Raw genomic sequence first — 24,165 nt, 5'->3', positions numbered from 1 at the left:
CAAAACTAGACAGTGTATTAAAAAGCAGAGATGTCACTTTGCCAACAAAGGTCCATGGAGTCAAAACTAGGGCTTTTCCATTAGTCATGTAGGAATGTGAGAGTTGGACTACAAAGAAGGCTGAGCACTGAAGAATTGATGCTTTTGAACTGTGGTGCTGGAGAAGATGCTTGAGAGTCCCCTGGACTGCAAGGAGATCAAACAAATCAATCCTAAAGGAAATCAACCCTGAATACTCACAGGAAGGACTGATGCTGAAGCTAAAGCTCCAATACTTTGGCCACCTGATGCAAAGGGCTGACTCACTAGAAAAGACCCTGATGCTGGGAAAGACTGAATGCAAAAGGAGAAGAGGGTGGCATAGGATGAGACGGTTGGATAGCATCAATGGACATGAATGGACTCAATGGACATGAATTTGAGCAAATGCCAGGAGATAGTGAAGGAATGACAGGGAAGCCTGTGCTGCAGTCCATGGAGTCTCAAAGAGTCAGACACGACTTATTGACTGAACAACAAAAGGAATATACACCTAGAACAGTGGGTGGCACAGGTTACTCAATAAAAATTGGTTTAAATGAATACATGATTCTGCAAATATCCAAAAAGCAAAAAATTGTGTTACAAGATAAAGAAGTAACCAGAATGAAAAAAGCCATAAAGATAACAGATTAAAACAGAAAAACAAAAAAATATTTTCTATATGCCCGTGTGTGTGTGTATGTACGTGTGTGCATGCATGCTCAATTGTGTCCGACTCTTTGTGACACCGCAGACTGTAGCCCACCAGACTCCTCTGTCCATGGGATTTCCCAGGCAAGAATACTGGGTAATTGCCATTTCTTTCTCCAGGGGATTCTTCCTGATCCAGGGACTGAACCCAAGTCTCTTGCGTCTCCTGCACTGGCAGGCAAATTGTTTACCACGAGCGCCACCTGGGAAGCCCTATATTTGGGAAAAATAAGTTCTCAAGGAATTTATAAAACAAACCTGACTGGTTGTCTCTGGGAAAGGAGTCTGGGCTCTGGGTAGGGATGAAGATTAATTTTATATTACAATCTTTTCTATTATCAAAATTTTTTGCCACATCAAGGTATTTAAGAATGACTAAAAATACTAATTACAAAGATTATGAAGGATGAAGAAAAAGTTATGTCAATGTTAAGCATTTAAAAAATGGAAGCAACAAAATGACGAGTAATTAATAATATATCTGAAGGTATATAAGGACTAGAAGAAAAACATGAAAAGCAAAAAGCTTATAATTTAAGGTGTCAATTTTAATTTGTAAACAAATTACTTTGATCTGTAATTTTTCAAATTTCACATTCTCCAACATTTCCTCTAAAATATACAAAGTAAATTATAGACATTAGACTATTGTTTATAATAGGCTGTAGTGAATAAGGAAAAATAAAATATTATAAGTGGCTTCAACTTGCTTTACTTAGTTACTATATTTAGTTACTATCGTTCTGCTGTGTTTTTCAAATAAACTACATCAAATTTTTATTTAAAATCTTTTATCAGTGATAGCTTTGCTACGACTCCCCTACAGCAAAAAATGGCAAATGAGCAATACTAAGCACTATAAATTTTTACTGATATTATGTACAGGAATTAATTTTGTAAATAAACGCAGCCCTTTGCACTCGAAACATTAAATTTTTAAAAGGGGTTTTAATGTAGTCCCTAAAGGCTGATTCCTTCTCATGTTTTAGGTCTCAGCTCAAATGTTACCTACTCAGAGAAATAGGGCAAAGGCTAACAGACTTTTGCCAAGAGAATGTACTGGTCATAACAAACACCCTCTTCCAACAACAGAAAGCGACAACTCTACACACAGATATCACCAGATAGTCAATACCTAAATCAGACTGACTATATTCTTTGCAGCCGAAGATGGAGAAGCTCTATACAGTCAGCAAAAACAAGACCGGGAGCTGACTGTGGCTCAGATCATGAACTCCTGACTGCAAAATTCAGACTTAAATTGAAGAAAGTAGGGAAAACCACTACACCATCAAAAATGAAAGTGAAAGTGAAAGTCACTGAGTTGTGTCTGACTCTTTGCCACCCCATGGATTCCTCCATGGAATTCTCCAGGCCAGAATACTGGAGTGGGTAGCCTTTCCCTTCTCCAGAGGATATTCCCAACCCAAGAATCAAACCCAGGACTCCTGCATTGCAGGCAGATTCTTTACCAGCTGAGCCACAAGGGAAGCCCTCTAGACCATTCAGGTATGACCAAAATCAAATCCCTTACAATTATACGGTGGAAGTGACAAATAGATGTAAGGGATTAGATCTGATAGACAGAGCACTTGAAGAACTATGGACGGAGGTTCGCAACACTGTACAGGAGGTGGTGATCAAAACCATACTCAATAAAAAGAAATGCAAAAAAAAAAAAAAAAGAAATGCAAAAAGGCAAAACAGTTGTCTGAGGAGGCTTTGCAAAAAGCTGAGAAAAGAGAAGTGAAAGGCAAAGGAGAAAAGGAAAGATATATCCATCTGAATGCAGAGTTCTGAAGAATATCAAGGAGAAATTAGAAAGCCTTCCTAAGTGACCAATGCAAAGAAATAAAGGAAAACAACAGAATGGGAAAGACTAGAAATCTCTTCAAGAAAATTAAAGATACTAAGGGAACATTTCATGCAAAGATGGGCACAATAAAGGACAGAAATGGTATGGACCTAACAGAAGCAGAAGATATTAAGAAGAGAAGGCACGAATACACAGAAAAACTATACAAAAAAGAGCTTCGTGACCCAGATAATCATGATGGTGTGATCACTCACCTAGAGCCAGACATCCTGGAATGTAAAGTCAAGTGGGCCTTAGGAAGCATCACTATGAACAAAGCTAGTGGGGGTAATGGAATTCCAGTTGACCTATTTCAAATCCTAAAAGATGATGCTGTGAAAGTGCTGCACTCAATATGCCAGCAAATTTGGAAAACTCAGCAGTGGCTACAGGATTGGAAAAGGTCAGTTTTCATTCCAATCCCAAAGAAAGGAAATGCCAAGGAATGTTCAAACTACCACACAACTATATTTACCTCACATGCTAGGAAAGCAACGCTCAAAATTCTCCAAACTAGGCTTCAACTGTACGTAAACTGAGAACTTCCAGATGTTCAAGCTGGATTTAGAAAAGGCAGAGGAACCAGAGATCAAATTATCAACATCCACCAGATCATAAGAAAAAGCAAGAGAGTTCCAGAAAAACATCTACTTCTGCTTCACTGACTACGCTAAAGCCTTTGACAGTGTGGATCACAACAAATCGTGGAAAATTCTTAAACAGATGGGAATACCAGACCACCTGACCTGCCTTCTTAGAAATCTGTATGCAAATAAAGGGGCAACAGTTAGCAGCAGACATGGAACAATGGACTGGTTCCAAATTGAGAAAGGAATACGTCAAGGCTCTATATTGTCACCCTGCTTACTTAACTTCTATGCAGAGTACATCACATGAAATGCCAGTCTGGATGAAGCACAAGCTGGAATCAAGATTACAGGTAGAAATATCAATAACCTCAGAGATACAGATAACACCACCCTATGGCCAAAAGCAAAGAGGAACTAAAGAGCCTCTTGATAAAGGTGAAAGAAGAGAGTGAAAAAGCTGGTTTAAAACTCAACATTAAAAAAACTAAGATCATGGCATCTGCTCCCATCACTTCATGGCAAATACATGGGGAAACAATGGAAACAGTGACTGACTTTATTCTTTTGGGCTCTAAAATCACTGTGGATGGTGACTGCAGCCATGAAATTAAGACACTTGCTCCTTGGAAGAAAAGCTATGGCCAACCTAGACCACATATTAAAAAGCCAGAGACATTACATTACTTTGCTGACAAAGGTCCATCTAGTCAAAGCTATGGTTTTTCCAGTAGTCATGTATAGATGTGAGAGTTGGACTACAAAGAAGGCTGAGCGCCGAAGAATTGATGCTTTTGTACTGTGGTGTTGGAGAAGATTCTTGAGAATCCCTTGGACTACAAGGAGATCCAACCAGTCCATCCTAAAGGAAATCAGTCCTGAATATTCATTGGAAGGACTGATGCTGAAGCTGAAGCTCCAATACTTTGGCCACCTGATGTGAAGAACTGACTTGTTAGAAAAGACCCTGAAGCTGGGAAAGACTGAAGGCAGGAGGAGGAGGAGACCACAGAGGATGAGATGGTTGGATGGCATCACTGACTTGATGGACCTGAGTTTGAGCAAGCTCTGGAGTTGGTGATGGACAAGGAAGCCTGGCATGCTGCAGTCCACAGGGTTGCAAAGAGTCAGACATGACTGAGTATCTGAACTGAACAGAGAATCCTTTCCTGACCTATCTATCCAGAGCAGCCTCTTTCTATATATAGATATCAAGGACTGAAATAACCATGCTTATTCTTTGTTTACACACTTATTTTCTATTATTCACCACTTGAATAGAAGATTTCAGGAAGACAGGAAACTTATCTCCTTTCTATTGCTGTATTCCCACAGGAATTCAATATTTACTGAATAAATTGGGGGGCATTACAGAACTGATCTGTTCACTTTTTTTCCTGTTTATTTTTTTAAAATATTTATTTACTCAGCTTCATTGGGTCTTAGTTGCGGCCCATGGGCTTAGTTGCTCCCCAGGCATTGTAAGGCTGATTCTTAACCACTGGACACCAGGGAGGTCCCCCCTTCCCACCCCATCGCCACCCAACATTTTACTTTTAACAAGCATTATTACCCATTTCATTCTCCCAGGGACTGTTTGGAATTTAAATCTCTAGAAGACACAATAATGGACCTACCTTTAAGAAGCTTATTAAAAGAGTCACATCAGGCACCATTTGCAAAGTATAAACCACACATGCTACAGAAATATGAGACACGGGATTAAAATGAGAAGCTGCTACGGAGGTAATTGCCCCATTTGTGCTGAGTCTTGAAGGCTGGCTAACTTGGATAGTTGAAGAATAGGAGTAAGAGGAGCATTCTAGACAGAAGAACTGCCATCAAGATGTGGAGGCAGAAGATTTTGACAAGAGTCAACAGGATGGACTAGCCAAACATCAGTATTATATTAGGAAAAGTTGATAACAAAGTAGGCTGGAGCAGGTTATAAATCTTCAAATGCAGACTAAGTGTCTGAAAAGATCTTTAGGCACAAGTGCAGGGTATCTCTCTGCAGGTCTTTTTAAGCATGATCATAGCTCAATACTATTACAGGAAAACCAATCTGGTCAGATGAACTGGAGTGAGAAAGAACAAGGCTTGGAGGCTCATATAGGCTACTGAAACAGACTGGGCAAAAAATAAGGCTCTGAACTGAAGTTTAAACATTATAGAAAGTCATAGGTCACACAGAAACTCTGCAGCCAAAAAGATCTGGATTGGAATACTAAGTCTATATTTAACAGATGTATAAGGTTTTTTTAAAAAAATGGCTTTATTATGATTTACATATCATATAACTCACCCAAAATATACAATTAAATGGCTTTCAGTATATTCAGAGCTGTATGCTTATCACTGTAATCAATTTTAGAACATCGCATTACTTCAAAAGGAAACCCAGTTCCTTAGCCATAATTCCCACATCTCCCCAGCCTCCCTAGACATAAGCAACCACAAATCTACTTTCTACTAATCTCTATATATTTGCCTATTCTGGACATTTAATATGATTGGAGTCATATGGTTCTTTACGCCTGGCTTCTTTTCATTTGGCATAGTTTTCCAAGGATCATCAATACTGTAGCATGTATCAGTACTTCCTTCTTCTTATTGCCCAATAATATTCCATTATATGGACATACCACATGTTATTAATCCATTCACCAGTTGATGGGCATTTGGGCTGTTCTGACTTTTTGCGTATTTAGAATGCTGCTGCTATGATAATAGGTATATTAGCTTTAACATCTGTTAAAGAGATAATAATTCTTATTAAGTTTTAATGTTTATAAAGAATAGTGCCGGGCACAGAGTAATGTTGAAAAAACATTAATTCCCTTCTTCCTACTTTGCAGGTAAATTGAAAGTTACTTATCTTTCTACCCTCATCAAACTGTACTACCCTGCTACTGCTACTGCTGCTGCTGCTGCTAAGTCGCTTCAGTTGTGTCCGACTCTGTGCCACCCCATAGACGGCAGCCCACCAGGCTCCCCCGTCCCTGGGATTCTCCAGGCAAGAACACTGGACTGGCTTGCCATTTCCTTCTCCAATGCATGAAAGTGAAAAGTGAAAGTGAAGTCGCTCAGTCATGTCTGACTGTTAGCCACCGCATGGACTGCAACCTCCCAGGCTCCTCCATCCATGGGGTTTTCCAGGCAAGAGTACTGGAATGGGGTGCCACTGCCTTTTCCGATACTACCCTAAGCCGAGCAAAACCTTTTCCCAGTCAAATATGATTCTCCTACCTCTGAAGAGATGTCCTCATTTCTTTCAGACTCCATCTTCTTTAGCTAACAGAATTCAGGGGCTCCCACTTCTCTACTCACTAAATGTTGAATGAATATTATCCTTTTAGTTATGATCCTGTTTACACAGGACTTCCCTGGTGGCTCAGACGGTAAAGCATCTGTCTACAATGCAGGAAACCCAGGTTTGAGCCCTGGGTTGGGAAGATCCCCTGGAGAAGGAAATGGCAACCCACTCCAGTACTTTTGCCTGGAAAACCCCATGGACAGAGGAGCCTGGTAGGCTACAGTCTATGGCATCGCAGAGAGTCGGACACGACTGAGCAACTTCACTTTCACTTTCCTGTTTACACTACAATTTCAAAAACTATTTTTTTGAATCTTTATAACACTTTTCTTCCGTTCATCATCCCCTCTTCTTTATCTTACACTCCATGTTTATATCCTGGTGCTACCTCAAGTTAACAGCACAAGATGGAAATTTTGTTATCTGTAAACATTCCCTCTTGCCTCGTTTCCATGCTATCAACACTAATGTTACTAACATTAACCTTTTTTTTCCTGACAAATGCTGATGTTAAGGACCGTCTTGGAAATTATTTATACAACACAATTCATTACCTATTTTCATATATATATATATATAAATACGATTGTGATTTTAAAACATTATCAACTCTTAAAAGTGACCCATATAAATTTTGAAAAACAAAATGGTAACCTTATAATTGTGTGTAAGTCACTCAGTTGTATACGAATCTCTGCGACCCCATGGACTGTCCATGGAATTCTCCAGGCAAGAATACAGAAGTGGGTTGCCATTTCCTTCTCCAAACCTTATAATTATCCAATTAAAAAAAATGTTATAACTTTTTTCCCCCTTTCTATTTATACACTTGTTTCTAGTACCTGATATGTTAAGGAATACGACAGCTATCGATTTGGAGTTTTAATTTTACACAAGAAACTCTATAACCCCCAGAATTTTATTAACTCAGTCATTATTTCTGTTCTTGCTCAACAAGCCAGAACCAGAAATACTAATTAGATGTTATACCCCTTTCCACTACTGGGCCATAATTACTTTGAACCCAGCAAGGCCAAACAATGATGGTTCTTCCTGTCTGGCCGTTTCATTCTCTCTCTAAGGTCGCAGACACAGGTTTGGAGTGATATTTACGAAAGTTGTAGACGACACAGCAGAATGGCAGAGTGTCAGTCACCAGTAAGTGGTGAAGCCCTAGATGAAAGGCGTGGCTCCGAGAGTGTAAAGAGGTTGAAGGTGCAACTTTGCCCCGAGATACACTCATTCCCGTGGTCCCTTCTCAAGAACTCTTGAGAAAGTGGGTTCTTCTAGAAAGAAAGAAGGGTCTGTTTTTTTTAAAGGACAGGCATGGCAAAGTACAGGTGTAAAATTCTCCCGGATACTAAGACGAATGAGCAGAATACGCAGTCTTCGGAAACTCAAGTGTGGGGAGACGCGGGGGGACGGGATAAGGGAACACAGTGCTCAGATTGTCTCGGGTGGAGAGACATCGCCTACTGGTGGGGCCCAGGCAGGGGTGCGGCCGAGATACGCGCAGGGGCCCCGGGCGGAAAAGCTGGGCCGGGGGCCGCTCATCCAGGACGGGACGTCGATGTCAGGGCCCGGCCGAGCAGAGCCCAGACGGTGGCGGACGCCGGCATTCAGGCCTCGTCCTCCCGCTCCCAGCCCATCTCTGGCGCCGCCAGAACGCCAGAGGGCTGGGAAGGAAAGAGGAAGAAATCCTAACAGGAAAAACAGGAAGAAATCCTAACAGGAACCTGGGAGCCAAAGCAACAAGTGCCCACCGCGGCTCTCCAAGACACTGCTGGTCTGGGAAAGGAAAGCAGGGCCCGGAGCCACGGCATGCTGGCCTTCCCTTTCTCAGCCTCTGCCCCACCGAACTCACTCTGCCACACGACGCTCTTCAGCCCCCTTTCCGTCACCGGCGGCGCCATCTTCCCAAACGCTGTGGAGGAGCAGCCACCGCCTCCTACTCGCAACCTACTTCTCTGTGAGAGGGAGTTCTGGAGGGCCCCGCCCTTCGCTGCGGGGACAGCCCCGCCCACACCCACGGGTCACGCCCACAAGTAACGTCACGAGCTTCTCATGGGATTCCCGCCCAACCCCGGACTGAGGCTGCGCAGTGTGGGTGAATTCTCCGTGGGCAATTGCGCGCCCCCTAGCGGGAGGCTCTCAGCCGAATCTCGGCGTCCTGGGATGTCAGAAAGTGAAACCGTACCAATGGATTGTGAGCTAACACCGCCTAAGAAACTCGAATTCACGCATAGGATTCATGAAAAAGAGAGGGGTTCTTCGGTTTACAAAAGAATTCTTCACTTTGAGAAGCTATTTATAATAGACTTCACTCAGTCAGCTACCGAATAGAAAATTTAGCCTCCAAAAAGTTTATTCACTTTTCAAGGACATAATAATTATGTAGAACCATGAGGTGCAGCCCACTGTGCCCAGAACTGTGTAGGACGTTCAGGCAAGGCAAAGAAAGGAGAGACCCACTTCTGAAGAAAAATCTAATTAGCTCAGTTCCTGGCATGCTTGAAGGCAGTCAAATATTGGTTGAAATAGTGAATGCCATAATGATGACAATATACATAAATGAACCAATAAAACAATACTTAGTCAACAAACATTAATTTATGTGGAAGGGACTATCAGTGCTTTCGATTTAAAAGAGGGCAATTATTGCTGATTCACAAAGGAGATGATCTGAGCTCAGACTTAGAGAAAGTTTAGGCAGAGATCTGTTTCTTGAGACGGTCATTTTGAGACTTGAAATCAAGGTAATCAATCATAGGGGAATTCCTTGGAGGTTCAGTGCTTAGGATTCCAGCACTTTCACTGATGAGTGGGTGGGTTCAATCACTCATCCGCGGAACTAAAATCCCACAAGCCCTGAGACCAACAACAAACAAGTTATCAATCATGAATTAAAACAGTTTAGTTTCTGAGACCCTCAACTGTAACATAAACAGCATATACACTAGCAAAAAGCAGACTTTCTCACAACTGATTTGCAAAGAACAAATGGTCTTATTTCGAGTTGGTCACATAGGGAAGTGGAAATGGTTAGTTACTACAAGTAATAATATTGGCTAACATTTACTGTGGATGTAGTATATGCTAGGCAGCATGCTAAATGAATTATCTCACTGATCCTCAAAGCAGTCCTCACAGTCAAGGAACCTGAGGCTTAGTGAAACTAAATAACTTGCCAAGGATGCACAGGAGTGGTGCAGTGGGAAGGAGAATAAGGTTTGAGTTACACAGATAAGGCAGGCTGTGAGATGACTTGCAATTTTTGCTCTTTAGGAGAAGGAAAATGAAGAATAAAAACAACCATAAAATGGGTTCAAGTAAAAACCTATGGCATGAATGACTTTCCATTATAGACTTGATTGGGCTCTGGGGCTCTGGCCTCTTTCAAATCTCCTTTAAATAGACTTAGCTGCTCAAAATTTTAAACAAATGCATATATTATATTTCTCTTTTTTATATTATATTATTTATTATATATATATATATATATAATATATAATATATATATATTATATATTTATATTATATTATATATTTTATATTATAAATCAGATTCTGCTCTGTATAGCAGGGTTGAGCCCCCAGACATAAAAAAAAAAAAAAGACATGTTACAGACTCACACTTCTAAAATGAAGCTCCTTGTCCTCAAGGGTCAAACCGAGACAGAGGAATGAGGTGGGTGAAAGTGTCTTGAGAAGAATGACCACGTGCCAAGGGTAACACAGAAAGCACCTTCTGGGTTGGAAGTTTGACTTGGGTCACATGGGGTATAGCTGTGATTCATGCTCCTGAAGGCCAGATTCCAAGGTGGCAATGCGTGGAGCAAATGTGGGCATTAGGAGCATATAGACATGTGTCCACAAACCCTGGATTGGCCTCTTATTAGTAGCATGACTTAAAACACTTCAGTGTCATTGCATTTATATGTTGAAGGTGAGTATAGTATCTCAAACCTCACAACAACCCAACAAGATGATAATCTTTATAGCAATTTTACAGATGTGAAAACTGAGATTCAGAGGGAGACATTAAATTACGTAAGATCTCAAGACGGCTCCCAAACCACTGGCTTTTCCATCATACTACGTTGCCTAACCTCACTTGCCCTCCTAGTTTCACATAACCTCTTTGAGCTGTCTCTCTAGTCTCCTCTAGTTGGTTTACCTAAAAAGATTGAACGAAAAATTTGAATTCCCTGAACAGGATATAGCAGAGTGGAAGACAGAATCCACCAATGCTAATCAGAGATGAAAAATCTGCATTGCATAATTTGTAGAGCAGATACACAGTTGAAATAATTGAGACTGAATGTAAAAGCTCTTGAGTTAAGGCAGATCACTCACTCACCATCCTATATCCAGGTCTTCTTTTCTAATAATTTATCAATTAATCATGATAACCCAGATAGATATTTTCCATAAAAATATCATAGATTAGCAGGTCTGATCAATGCTACATACATACTTGGCCCCCTGATAATCTGTGTTTCAACTGGTTAGCTGTGAGAACATGGATGAATTCCTTGACTTTTCTGGGTCTCATTTTTGTTATATATATATAAAGGAATATTATCATTTAGCTCAGAAAGTTGTGATGAGAATGAGTATAGGAAAAGCACTTAAAAGCATGTAGTATGTGTGACATCCATGTTTTGGTTTTACATTCACCCAATATGGATCACATTGTCTTCTGTGGAATTCTGACCAAAGCAGCCCAGAATTAGATGCCTAGCTAAGTAGACAGCCATTTCATTTTTTCTGTATTCTGGTATTTGTAGGGTATGAGTGCACTGGTCCTAGCAGCCCCCTAGTGTCCTGGACCAGGGATCCTGGCCTTCCATTTGGCTTTTGCCCTTGGCTCTTTGCCTGTTCCAGTCAGCCATGGACACAACTCTTATCAGAGGGCACACATAAGACAACCACTATAGCTACATAGCTATTGGTTTTATAGCCAGTCAAATAATATCCTTGCTTTGCTTCCACCTCTTTTCAGTAAAAGTCTCCCCCTCCCACCAACCCCTGCCCCCTGCTCCTGTCAGTAGAGTATTCCTAATCATCTCGGTTTTGGTGCTGCTGAATTCAAATCAATTTTTGCTCAAATAAACTCTTAAAATTTTTAACATGCCTCAGTTTATCTTTTAACATGTTTCAGCTTCCCATCGCTGAAATTTTGCTTCAAGGAAGAATGGGGCCAACGCAAGTCTTTTAAGGTTCCCAAACTTGGCCACCAGGCAGAAACACTTTGTGAGTTTGTTAAAAGTATAGATTCCCAGGTCTGCTCCCAAACCTGCTGAGTTAGAATCTCCAGGGGATGATACCAGGAAGTTTGTATTAAATAATGAGCTCCCCAGCTGATGTCAATGCACCTAGTCTGACTCCTGTTCACCCACTAGTGCTTAGGAACAAAAGTGAACTAAATTCGGTCCTCTTCTGTGTGTACTGTCTGACTCAGTGATTTCTATTTTTCTGGAATCTAAGTTCTTTGACTTGCCTTCTTTTCAAGTGCAAATGCTCTTGAGTATCTCATCAGTGGCACCTTTGTATCTCAGTCTCACACAGAAAGGGAAAGCAGACACAGAAAAGGAAGTTTGCTGTTCCCTCCCAGTGTACCTCAAGCCTAATTCCATGCTCCAATTCCCTCTGGGCAGAGTTCCATGGTTGTTCCTAACTACAGACAGTCTTAGTTCCACAGCTAGGCTTCTGGGGAGCAAACACTTTAGTTACATGTGTTACACAAGTCCAGCTTGCACTATCTTTTAATAAGGTTTCTGGCACTCAAAGCACAATTATTTTTTTAGGTACAACAGAGTTATCATTGTCTTTTCTCTCTGAAAAAAAAAAAAATTACAGTGTGAGTGAGCAATAGAGCCAACAAGATCAATGGTCCTTCCCTCCAAAGATGCATGTATGTCAGTCTGCCACAGTTTGGGGCTCTGGCTCTGAGTATCCCTCCATCTGAAGTCTTTGCTCATTCAAAAGCATGACTACAGTCTTTCCAGTAACAGGCTAGCAACTCTGCTTTCCCAGACACTCACACAGAGGTGTCAACACATGATGCTTTCTCTCGCTTGGGAAAGCTTGCAAGTGGCTCGGCTTCCTCCTAACTTTAGATGAGGGTGTTATTTCCTACAGGTGGCCCTGGCAGCTGCTGCTATCCAACCTCAGCCGAAGTCCTTGTCGAGTTTTGTTCTGGATGAGTGCAGTCAATGTGTGGTGGCTTGATTTTGACTTCTCTGGGAGTGGATGCTTCCAACTCTTGAATAGCTAGAGAGCTGCATGGCAAGTGCTGGGTCGTTGAAACACTTATGAAGTGGGTGTGTTGTAGTATGTACTATGTCTGGGTGTAAGAAATCTCCAAGAATTTCTGCTATGCAGATCTTTCATATCTCCAGGACTTTCCCCGTGTGCTGGCTCATTCTGGCAGCCTTCCACAAGACTTTCTGGATTAATTTCTCCCCTGAGTCTTCTCTGCAGCAGATCTTGAACTCCTTGCCATTGAGGACACACCTGACCTTGAACTCAGGAAGTGGAGTCAGAGCAGTTCTTCTAAAGGCCAAAGGAGCTTGTCCTAGCCTAGAGGAATTTTGTATTCTAATAGACTTTTTCCAGCTCTAATCACACTAACAATTAAGGAACCTCTGCAAAAGATATGGGAAGACATTTTTAAAGCAAAAAAAAAAAAAAAACAAAAAAAACACTTTGCCTTTGCCTTTGAATTATAACATTTCAATTTAAATTACTCACTAGACAAGTCTCTGTTTTTATCCGTGGTTTACTGTGTCATTCCACATTTCTCTTCCCTCTGTAAATCACTAAAAAGGCAAGGAAGGGAGGAAGCCACAAAATGCATTAGTATGCAGACATTTTCTTAAGTTAAAAAGCCCTCAGATGTCACTGAGGTTCAGATTAGCGTTTCGATTTGAAATGCTATTTTGGCAGCACTTCCCAGCAAGTAAGCAGAAAAGTAAGATAAACTGAACCGTTCAAAGGGCAAGAAGAAACTGACCATCAGGGTCTAACTAACCAGGATGTTCTCTCTGCTGCTTTGTGAAATGAATCCTCCCCAAGAGTCTCTTGGAGCTCAGACTACTGACCCAAGACAAAGGACTTTCCTCTCCACCCCCAAGACTTTTATTTACTGAGCCTACTTTGAGCCTGTCATTGGGTCTAACAATTTATATCTCCTTTAATCTTCATAACATCTTATGAGAAGTTTGTTCCAATTTTCAGATGAGGAAACCTGTACTTAGAATTGAAGCACCTTACCTAAGGGAAAGGGACAGTGGCAGGATTTGAACCCAGATCTGTCTCTTAAAAAATCCATTCATGCTGTTGAAAAGCTTTAGGATAACCCAAGAGTTAAGTAAGACCAAAAGCCTTAGACCAACAAGATTCCCAAGGTTTCCCTTAGCGTATCTAGAGGCCCCATGCCAGCTAGGGACCTACTCTGACTAGTCCTGTGTATAGAGAGGAGAAATGCTGAAATTGGACAGCAATTTAGAATTTCTCCCTTAATACAGTGAATTATATATGATGTAGAGACCCCCAAATAATCATTTTTGATAGTCTTGCAGAATTTCTACAACAATCTCTTAAAGAAAAGGTCAGATCTCTTCAGGTTGAAGACTGAAACTCGCTAAGAAAGGAGAAGTAATAATCAAGGCCAGCCCAGAGGGACATAGGAAGTGGACAGCAGTGACCTAGAGCAGTGCTTCTCAAACTTGGAGAGTGTCAGAATCACATAGGAACCTGATAGAAACACAGGGGCCCACTTCAGCAGGCATGGATCCCTACAGCCTTTGCTAGCTCTCCAAGAGATTTTGATACACACCAAAGTTTGAGCACTACTACCCAACCAGTAACCTGCAAACTTTAATATGCATGTGAATGAATCACCTGGGGATTTAGTAACTCTGTGTGGGGCCTAAAATTATACATTTTGAACAAGGTTTCTGGTGATCTCAAATAGCAAGGTCTTAAGAAAGACGGTTTTCAAGCATTTTTAAAAAAGTATCATCTCTTTAACAAAATCTTAGGGAAGACCAATATATAATACACCACTCTTCACCTCCTAGGGATCCCCAAGGATCCCCATTCTACTACCCCTCTGGGGCTCAGGAGAAATATTGAATTAAAACCACCATAATACTGGAAAGATATTCCAAGAATGTAGACTCAGGCCCATGTACATTTTCCTGAAGACCAGAGCTTATGGGCATTAGTACTTTGGGAGTTTTTTTCAAGTAATTATAATTTAGAACTTTCCTCATAATTTATTTTTAATAAGCCAGGTCTGTTTCCCTGTAATCACTGGAAATAGAAACCCTTTAAAATTAATAGGGATTATTCTTATTTCAGAACTGCTGGTGGGGCTCCCCCGGTGCCTCAGCAATAAAGAATCCTCCTGCCAATGCAAGAGATGCAGGTTCAGTCCCTGGGTCGGTAAGATCCCCTGGAGAAGGGAATGGCAATCCACTCCAATATTCTTGTCCAGGAAATCCCATGGACAGAGGAGTCTGGTGGGCTACCTACAGGCCATGGGGTCGCAAAGAGTTGGACATGACTTAGTTACCTAGACAACACCACCAGGTGGGGCAAGAATTAGAAAACATGTGTCTTCTGTGCTCAGAGAAGAAATGGACTGGGAGAGGAAACAGAGAACCGGCAGCAAAGAGAAGCATATGTCCTACCGGTGGCAGGAAGTGTTGGAAGGGAGCTGGCCCAGGCTGGAAGGCTATCCAGTGGGGTTTGCTCAAAGGAAGGCTTCATTTTCTCTTAAATCCTCTGAAGTCAGCCATGTCTGACTATGTGTGTGTGGTGTGTGTGTTTACATGTCCGGTCTGTATTTTGGGTTTTATAATATTCCCTAGGGGTATTCCCAAGGCCTCAAATCAAGCAATCCTCCTAGAAGATGGTGGCAAAGATTCCTCTTGAAGCACCATATGCTACTCACGGGGTCAGCACACACAGCTCTGTGATCATCTCTACAGCCCCAAGCCAAGAATAGCCCCGATGGGGCCCCCAGAATAGCCTAGATGGGATCAGTCCTGAGCACATCTGAGTGGCAGTGAGGGTTACCTTTACTCCAGGTGCCCTTTCAGCACCCGTTTACCTCTGCTGGCCACGTCCACCCATGCAAACTGGAAGCAGGCATCTTAGGACTCTGCAGGCCGTTAACAGATTCTAACACCTGACTGCCAGAAGTGTGGTCAGACCAGCAGCATCAGTGTCACCAGCTTCACCTGGACCTTGTTAGAAGTGCAAAGTCTTAGATCTTTCCTACACCTACCAAATCAGAATCTGCTTTAATAAGGCCCCAGGTGATTTCTATGCACAATAAGCTTTGAGAAGCTGTGCTCTAAAGCAGCAGTTCTCAGCCGTGGCTACACCTTACAATCACCTAAGAAGCTTTTCCCCGGTGGCTCAGATGGTAAAGAATCTTCCTGCAATGTAGGAGATCTAGGTTTGATCCCTGGGTCGAGAAGATCTCCAGGAAGATCCTGAGAAGGCAATGACTACCCACTCCAGTAATCTTGCCTGGGAAATCCCATGGACGAAGAGCCTGGTGGGCTACAGTCCATGGGGTCGCAAAGAGTCGGACATGACTTACTGACTGAAAATCAACAACAAATCGATTAGTTTTAAGCTCTCTGGGTGACACAATGTACAGCAGGGCTAGGAACCACTCTCTCAAGTGAGGCATGAATCAGTTGCTTCTCTGAAGCATGTTTTTATTTTCCTGGAAGACTGAAATAATTTCAGAATCCAGTGGAGTTCCTCTCCACTGGTGGAATCTGAGGGGAGGCAATGTAAGAGGGGAGAAAAAGTTATGCAAGAGGAGAGCAGGGACCCTTTAAACCACAGAAAGCAAGCATTTGCCTCTATAATTGAAGAGTCAGCTTTGATTCGGACTTCATTAAGTCACCCTAAAGAACAACAATGAAGAATGAAGAGGCGGAGCCAAAGCAAAAACAGCACCCAGTTGTGGATGAGACTGGTGATGGAAGTAAAGTCCGACACTGTAAAGAGCAATATTGCATAGGAACCTGGAATGTTAGGTCCATGAATCAAGGTAAATTGGAAGTGATCAAACAGGAGATGGCAAGAGTGAACATTGACATTTTAGGAATCAGTGAATTAAAATGGACTGAAATGGGTGAATTTAATCCAGAAGACCATTATATCTACTACTATGGGCAAGAATCCCTTACAAGAAATGTAGTAGCCATCATAGTCAACAAAAGAGTCTGAAATGCAGTATTTGGGTGCAATCTCAAAAACAACAGAAGGATTGCTTTTTGTTTCTGAGGCAAACCATTCAATGCCACAGTAATCCAAGTCTATGCCCCAACCACTAATGCTGAAGAAGCTGAATGGTTTTATGAAGTCCTATAAGGCCTTCTAGAACTGAAGCCTAAAATAGATGTCCTTTTCATTATAGGGGACTGGAATACAAGAGTAGGAAGTCAAGAAATACCTGGAGTAACAGGCAAGTTTGGCCTTGGAGTACAGAATGAAGCAGAGCAAAGGCTAATAGAGTTTTACCAAGAGAATGCACTGGTCATAAGAAATACCTTCTTCCAATAGCACAAAAGAAGACTCTATACATGGACATCTCCAGATGGTCAGTATCTGGATTGATTATATTCTTTGCAACCAAAGATGGAGAAGCACTATACAGTCAGTAAAAACAAGACTGGGAGCTGACTGTGGCTCAGATCATGAACATCTGATTGACAAACTCAGACTTACATTGAAGAAAGTAGGGAAAAACATTAGACCATTTAGACTTAAATTAAATAAAGTAGGGAAAACCACTAGACCATTGATTACCTAAATAATCCCTTATGAATATACAGTGGAAGTGGCAAATAGATTCAAGAGATTAGATCTGATAGACAGAATGCCTGAAGAACTATGGACAGAGGTTCATGACATTGTACAGGAGGCAGCGATCAAGACATTTCCAAGAAAAAGAAATGCAAAAAGGCAAAATGGTTGTCTGAGGAGGCCTTACAAATAGCTGAGAAAGGAAGAGAAGTGAAAGGCAAAGGAGAAAAGGAAATATATACCCATTTAAATGCAGAGTTCCAAAGAATAGCAGGGAGAGATAAGAAAGACTTCCTCAGTGATCAATGCAAGGAAATAGAGGAAAACAATAGAATGGGAAAGACTAAAGATCTCTTCAAGAAAATTAGAGATACCAAGTGAACATTTCATGCAAAGATGGGCTCAATAAAGGACAGAAATGGTATGGACCTAACAGAAGCAGAAGATATTAAGAAGAGGTGACAAGAATACATAGAACTATACAAAAAAGATCTTTATGACCCAGATAATCACGATGGTGTGATCACTCACCTAAAGCCAGACATCCTGGAATGCAAAGTCAGGTGGGCCTTAGGAAGCATCACTACGAACAAAGCTAGTGGAGGTGATGGAGTTCCAGTTGACCTATTTCAAATCCTAAAAGATGATGCTGTGAAAGTGCTGCACTCAATATGCCAGCAAATTTGGAAAACTCAGCAGTGGCCACAGGACTGAAAAAGGTCAGTTTTCATTCCAATCCCAAATAAAGGAAATGCCAAAGAATGCTCAAACTACTACACAATTGCACTCATCTCACACGCTAGTAAAGTAATGCTCAAAATTCTCCAAGCCAGGCTTCAACAGTACTTGGACGGTGAACTTCCAGATGTTCAAGCTGGATTTAGAAAAGGCAGAGGAACCAGAGATCAAATTACCAACATCTATGGGATCATCAAAAAAGCAAGAGAGTTCCAGAAAAACATCTACTTCTGCTTTATTGACTATGCCAAAGCCTTTGACTGTGTGGATCACAACAAACTGTGGAAAATTCTGAAAGAGATGGGAATACCAGACCACTTGACCTGCCTCCTGAGAAATCTGTATGCAGGTCAAGAAGCAACAGTTAGAAATGGACATGGAACAGCAGACTGGTTCCAAATCAGGAAAGGAGTACGTCAAGGCTGTATATTGTCAGCCTGCTTATTTAACTTATATGCAGAGTACATCATGAGAACTGCTGGACTGGATGAAGCACAGTCTTGAATCAAGATTGCTGGGAGAGATATTAGTAACCTCAGAGATACAGATGACACCACACTTATGGCAGAAAGTGAAGAAGAACTAAAGAGCCTCTTGATGGACGCAAAAAGGAGAGTGAAGAAGTTGGCTTAAAACTCAACATTCAGAAAACTTAAGATCATGGCATCTGGTCCCATCACTTCATGGCAAATAGATGGGGAAACAATGGAAGCAGTTTGAGACTTTATTTTCTTGGGCTCCAAAATCACTGCAGACGGTGACTGCAGCCATGAAATTAAGACACTTGCTCCTTGGAAAAAAAGCTATGGCCAACCTACACTGCATATTAAAATGCAGAGACGTTACTTTGCTGACAAAGGTTCATCTAGTCAAAGCTATGGTTTTTCCAGTAGTCATATATGGATGTGAGAGTTGGACTATAAAGAAAGCTGAGAGCCGAAGAATTGATGCTTTTGTACTGTGGTGTTGGAGAAGACTCTTGAGAGTCCCTTGGACAGCAAGGGAATCCAACCAGTCATTCCTAAGGGAAATCAGTCCTGAATATTCACTGGAAGGACTGATGCTGAAGCTGAAACTGCAATACTTTGGCCACCTGATGTGAAGAAGTGACTCATTTGAAAAGACCCTGATGCTGGGAATGATTGAAGGCTGGAGGAGAAGGGGACGACAGAGGATGAGATGGTTGGATGGCATCAATGACTCAGTGGACATGAGTTTGGGTAAGCTGTGGGAGTTGTTGATGAAGAGGGAAGCCTAGCGTGCTGCAGTCCATGGGGTTGCAAAAGGTCAGACATGACTGAGCGACCAACTGAACTGAACTGAACTGAAAATTTAACAAAAAATTTCTTTCTAGTTTATCCATGAGAAAAATGACTTACCCATTCCAAGTGTACTTCCAGAGCAGGTTACTGTAATAAATAAAAACACAAGCGTTTAAAACAGATTCATTGACGTATTTGAGATACAATTTAAGAAAGAATAATAGGAAGTGAGTGAAGAATGAATAAGAACCAACTTGTGTAATAAGAGAAGGAGACACCTGCTAACACTGTTAACTTGGATAAGTCATTTCACTTTTCTGTGCTTCACTTTGTTAGGTGGCAAGAATAAGAATGCCAACCTCATAGGGTTGTTATAAGTATCAGTCAAGCTAATGCACATTTAGCACAAGCTAAAGCCCTTAGAATAGTGGCTAGCACACTACACTCAAAAAATATTAATCATTGTTATCATTTCCAATATCATCCTAATTATAAGATTAAGGCATCACTGATATTGGGGAAAGAAAAACAAAAAACGAAAGCAACAATCTTCCCCCAAATGCATGGTTTTTATCAAGGAGCCAGAGCAAAGATAGATTCCCTAACCTGAGTCTGGACACCCAACCCTTACTAAAGGGCAAAGACTATAGGCTTGAGATGCCAAAGGATATCAGAGTTCCAACTAACAAACCATCAGAGAGAGTGTCTCTCTAAAAGTTAAATTGTGAGTATGAATTAGGAGAAGAAGCAAAGACTTCACTCACTCACTTACTGGCTGTATTATCATAGAGAAACACATAAACTCTTATTCATTCTTTTTTTTTTAACTTAAAATATATAGGGCAACAGTTACATGCAAAGTACTGAGAGTCTAAGAGATTGCCATTTAGCAGAAATTACAGACATTCAACTCACAGAAATCTGGTGTGGTGCCAATAATGTGTGCTGTGGAGTTATAAAGGAAAGAGAGAGATGAACTCAGCCTATGAGAACTGGAGAAGACTTCACAGAGGAGGGGGAGTTTGGGCTGGTGGAGTTCCCTTGGTTGGGGGAGGGGCAGAATTCCAGGCAAAGCGGGGAGTGCTGCATTAGCCCAGAAGCACGATGTGGCATAGTATGCATGTGTGGTAAGGGCAGAGGGGTGTGAATGACTCCATAGGACTAGAGAATAGAGTCTTCTCAGTAAGGATGTTGGGGAATGAGCCAAGAACTGTACTGTCCAATAGAGTAGCCACTCACCATATGTAGCTATGAGCACTCCAAATGTGGCTGGTCTAAACTGATATGTGCTGTCTTAAACAAACACACACAAGATTTTGAAGACTTACTATGGAAAAAATACAAATTTTTTACATTGATTCCATGTTGAAAATTAGAATATTGTGGATATATTGGATTAATGAAAATATATGCAAATTAATTTTGCCTATTTCTTTTTATGTTTTTAATGTGGCTACTAGAAAATTTTAAATTTTCAGACTTACATTAAACTTCTGTTAGTACAGGTGTAGAAAGATAGAAGAGGGACAGATTATAAGGGATGTTAAATGCCATGCTCAGAGGACTGTATTTTATCCTATGGAGCAATGGAAAACTTCTGAGAATTTTGTAGCGTGAAAGAAAGACAGTTGGGTCCGTGTCCTGGAATAATAACTCTAGTGATAGCATGAAGACTGGTAAGAGGGCAGGAGGATAGGACTGGTGTAATAGTATAGGGGAGAGGTAGTGAGACCCTGAAGTACTGAAGTAGCTGTAGGAATGAAGGGAAGAAGTTGGATTTAGAGACCATCATGGAGTGAAAAGAACAGAGCTTGGAGACTATTTAGATATGGAAGGTGAGGGAGAGGGGAAGCTGACACCAGGGTTTTCAGGCTTGAATACCTGAAACAAGGATGATGGGAGATGAGAAACTGCATGGGATCAGAAGTTCCTTTTGGTCTTGAGGAATTGAAATGCCTGAGGTGTATCTCTAAGTAGAGATAACATGTTTGAATATGGATTTAGAGATCAGAAGAAGAGAAGGGTTATAGATAGAGATTTGGGAGCCTTTGAATCTCAGTTTTCTCATTTATAAATTGGAGAAAATAAAATCTGTTGAACCTACCTTATAGAGTTATTTGAGCATTCAGTGAAATATTGAATGTGAAAACACTTGATAAATTTTGAAGCATTATGCAAATACAATGAAGTATCATTATTGACCTGTAGGCTCTGCTTCCTCAGAGCTCATCTTCAACCCAACAACCTACTCCTGTCCCTTCTCATAGGGCCATGCTTTGGGCCAGCTTGTCCTCTGGACAAGATAATGAGAAAGCAAGGAATCAGAGCATGACAGCCAAGGATAGTGAGAACACCCCCGAAGAGGAACTGGCCTTGTTCCATCACCAGGAGCCGTCTTGAACCTTCTTGTCACCTACACATAACTGGAAATTTTAGATTCTGGTTACTAGTAAAGCTTTCTAAGCCAACATTTATTACTCTTCCTGCATTCCCCTGCAGAGTTATAGGACCTCATCATCTCTTTATTTTATAAATATATGAAAAAAATATGACAATGCCCTGGGCAAGGTAGCAGAAGGTGCTGGAATACAGAGCAGGAGAATTGCTCATCTTTTTCCATCAGCTCTGTTGAAATGGCAGTTGCTGACAGTCATGTTTTGTGATCACAGACTGTCTGCCCACTCGTACTTCCAAACCTAGCTTATGATTTATAAATTTGTTTTTCTCTGATCCTCCAACTCTCCCTCAATCATAAGTCTGAATCTGTGCAAATAAAGGTTCAAGTCTCTTAATTTCAAATATTCCATGTTGTCTGTCATTACCTCTAACCATGAATAAAACCTATCTTCAAATCTCAAAGCAGAAAATTGTTTTAAATCCATTTTACTGTTTAAGCAAGCATCTGTTCCTTTTTCTGAAGAGAGGGAGAGGGATGAAAGGAGTACCTCCAAATCAAATTATAACAAAGCATCACAATTCCAAAGGAGCTTGGGGTCCCCTGTTGCCAGAATCTGCCTATAGGATGTAGAAATGTCATGCCCTTTTTGATCTTCCTACATAGCAAAGTGTGATTGCTCTTAGCCTTCATTCACAGATTGAGTCAAGGGTTAGTTTTAAATAAAGGGTCATAACTTTCTCTACCTGAATATATTTTTTTTGGACAGAAAGTAAGCTTCAGTCCTGTCTCAGCAACTGGTGACACCATCACAGTATACACATCCCCACAGGGTATCTCGGTAACATCACAGAAACTGAGGCCAGCGCTTGGGGCACATGTGAAAATGCCTTTGGAACCATAGAGGTCGGTGCTGTAATTGGCAGAGCCCCTGGAGGCCTGCCAGTGGATCCGGATGCCATTAGGGCCCAGCCTGTATAATTTCACCCCTAACGGGCAGCAGGCACCTGAAGGATAAAACAAACACATCACTATTCCACCACCACCACAAACCTAGCCTCTGCTACTATGGGAAACAGCGTAAGTGTCCTGCTCTAAATGACAACCGATTAGAGCAAGATTTGAGGAGGTATCAAGTTCCTTCTGTCCTGGGCCACATGATTAGAGATCCATGTGTGAGGGTGAGGTGGGGCATGAGTTTTCAATAGAGAGCAATGGTGAGTCCAAGTACTTGGCAGATATGAAGGGTATATGACTCAAACTGTATGAGTCAAATACACAGAATCCTTGTCAAGATCCTTCATAACATCCTACCCATAGTACCCATAATATGATTTTTGTTGTTGTTTAGTCACTAAGTCATGTTTGACTCTTTGCAACCCCATGGACTGTAGCGCACCAGGCTCATCTCTCCATGGGATTTTCCAAGCAAGAATACTGGAGTGGGTTGCCATTTCCTGCTCCAGGGGATCTTCCCAACCTGGGGATTGATTTGTGTCACCTGCAACTCTCTTGCATTGCAGGCAGATTCTTTATCACTGAGCCACTGGGAAAGCCCATAATGATTTTAGTGGGATTCAATTTAGATATAATTAACTGCATTCAGCTTTAGTTGAAAAGACCTAAATTTTGCTGAGCTGAGTAACATGATTCTTGTCGCTAGTCCACACTTCATCTGTGCTGACTGGGTACTTTCCCTTTTTCCTTTACTGAATACCTTGAGCAGGCCACACATTGGGTGTCAAATGGTGGATTCCTCAGTAAACAAAATAAAGATGTTATTGTATAATAAGTATTACAGATAATTAGGTTCCTTTGATTCATTCTTTAAAAAAAAAAAAGGTTTTTTTAGGTGTGAGGGTAAGCAGTGGACCGTATTTCCAGAACTAGATATCAAGGTGAGAACTTAGGCAGCAACTCTAATGAAAGAAATTATAAAGCAGATTACATATGTGTTCTGGGCTTCCCTGGTGGCTCAGATAGTAAACAATCTGCCTGCAATGCAGAAGATCTGGATTCAATCCCTGGGTTGGGATAATCCCCTGGAAAAGGGAATGGTTACCCCTCCAGTATTCTTGCCTGGTGAATTCCATGGACAGAGGAGCCTGGCAGGCTACAGTCCATGGGGTTGCAAAGAATTGGATACAACTGAAGTGACCACTCCAGTATTCTTCCCTGGAGAATCCCATGGACAGATAAGCCTGGCAGGCTACAGTCCTTGGGGTCACAAACAATCGGTCATGACTGCTGCTGCTGCTGCTGAGTCGCTTTAGTCGTGTCTGATTCTGTGCAACCCCATAGACGGCAGCCCACCAGGCTCCCCCATCCTTGGGATTTTCCAGGCAAGAATACTGGAGTGGGGTGCCATTGCCTTCTCCATGGACATGACTGAGTGACTAATAAATGCACACAAAGCAACTTAGTACATAGCATGCAGC

At 41.5% G+C, this 24,165-nt stretch overlaps 2 protein-coding genes across 4 annotated transcripts in view; both read right to left on the bottom strand.

Annotated features, from left to right (window-relative positions):
• The window catches only part of STXBP3 (syntaxin binding protein 3), a 54,159-nt gene extending 45,698 nt beyond the window's left edge, over nt 1-8,461 (bottom strand). For all 3 annotated transcript variants that reach the window (XR_015160599.1, XM_086391569.1, XM_086391570.1), the window contains exon 1: nt 8,355-8,461. Coding sequence is in view for 1 of the 3 variants with exons in the window: in XM_086391569.1 (XP_086247695.1) it covers nt 8,355-8,403 (49 nt within the window). In the remaining 2 variants the exon portion in view is untranslated. The remainder of the gene's footprint in view (nt 1-8,354) is intronic.
• A 3,779-nt stretch (nt 8,462-12,240) lies between these two features.
• Nucleotides 12,241-24,165, bottom strand: part of FNDC7 (fibronectin type III domain containing 7) — a 33,152-nt gene continuing 21,227 nt past the window's right edge. Inside the window, exons 10-13 of the mRNA XM_086391544.1 lie at nt 22,474-22,734; nt 19,450-19,479; nt 13,247-13,314; nt 12,241-13,140 (exon numbers count right to left, since the gene is read on the bottom strand). Coding sequence (XP_086247670.1) covers nt 13,283-13,314; nt 19,450-19,479; nt 22,474-22,734 — 323 coding nt within the window. The 3' untranslated portion in view covers nt 12,241-13,140; nt 13,247-13,282. The remainder of the gene's footprint in view (nt 13,141-13,246; nt 13,315-19,449; nt 19,480-22,473; nt 22,735-24,165) is intronic.

Source organism: Bos grunniens, chromosome 3, assembly GCF_055505025.1.
Source record: "Bos grunniens cultivar Pamir isolate PY7600 chromosome 3, Bosgru_T2T1.0, whole genome shotgun sequence".
Taxonomy (NCBI): Eukaryota; Metazoa; Chordata; class Mammalia; order Artiodactyla; family Bovidae; genus Bos; species Bos grunniens.
Note: the sequence above shows the minus strand (reverse complement) of the source record. Positions and strands in the feature narration are given on the sequence as shown.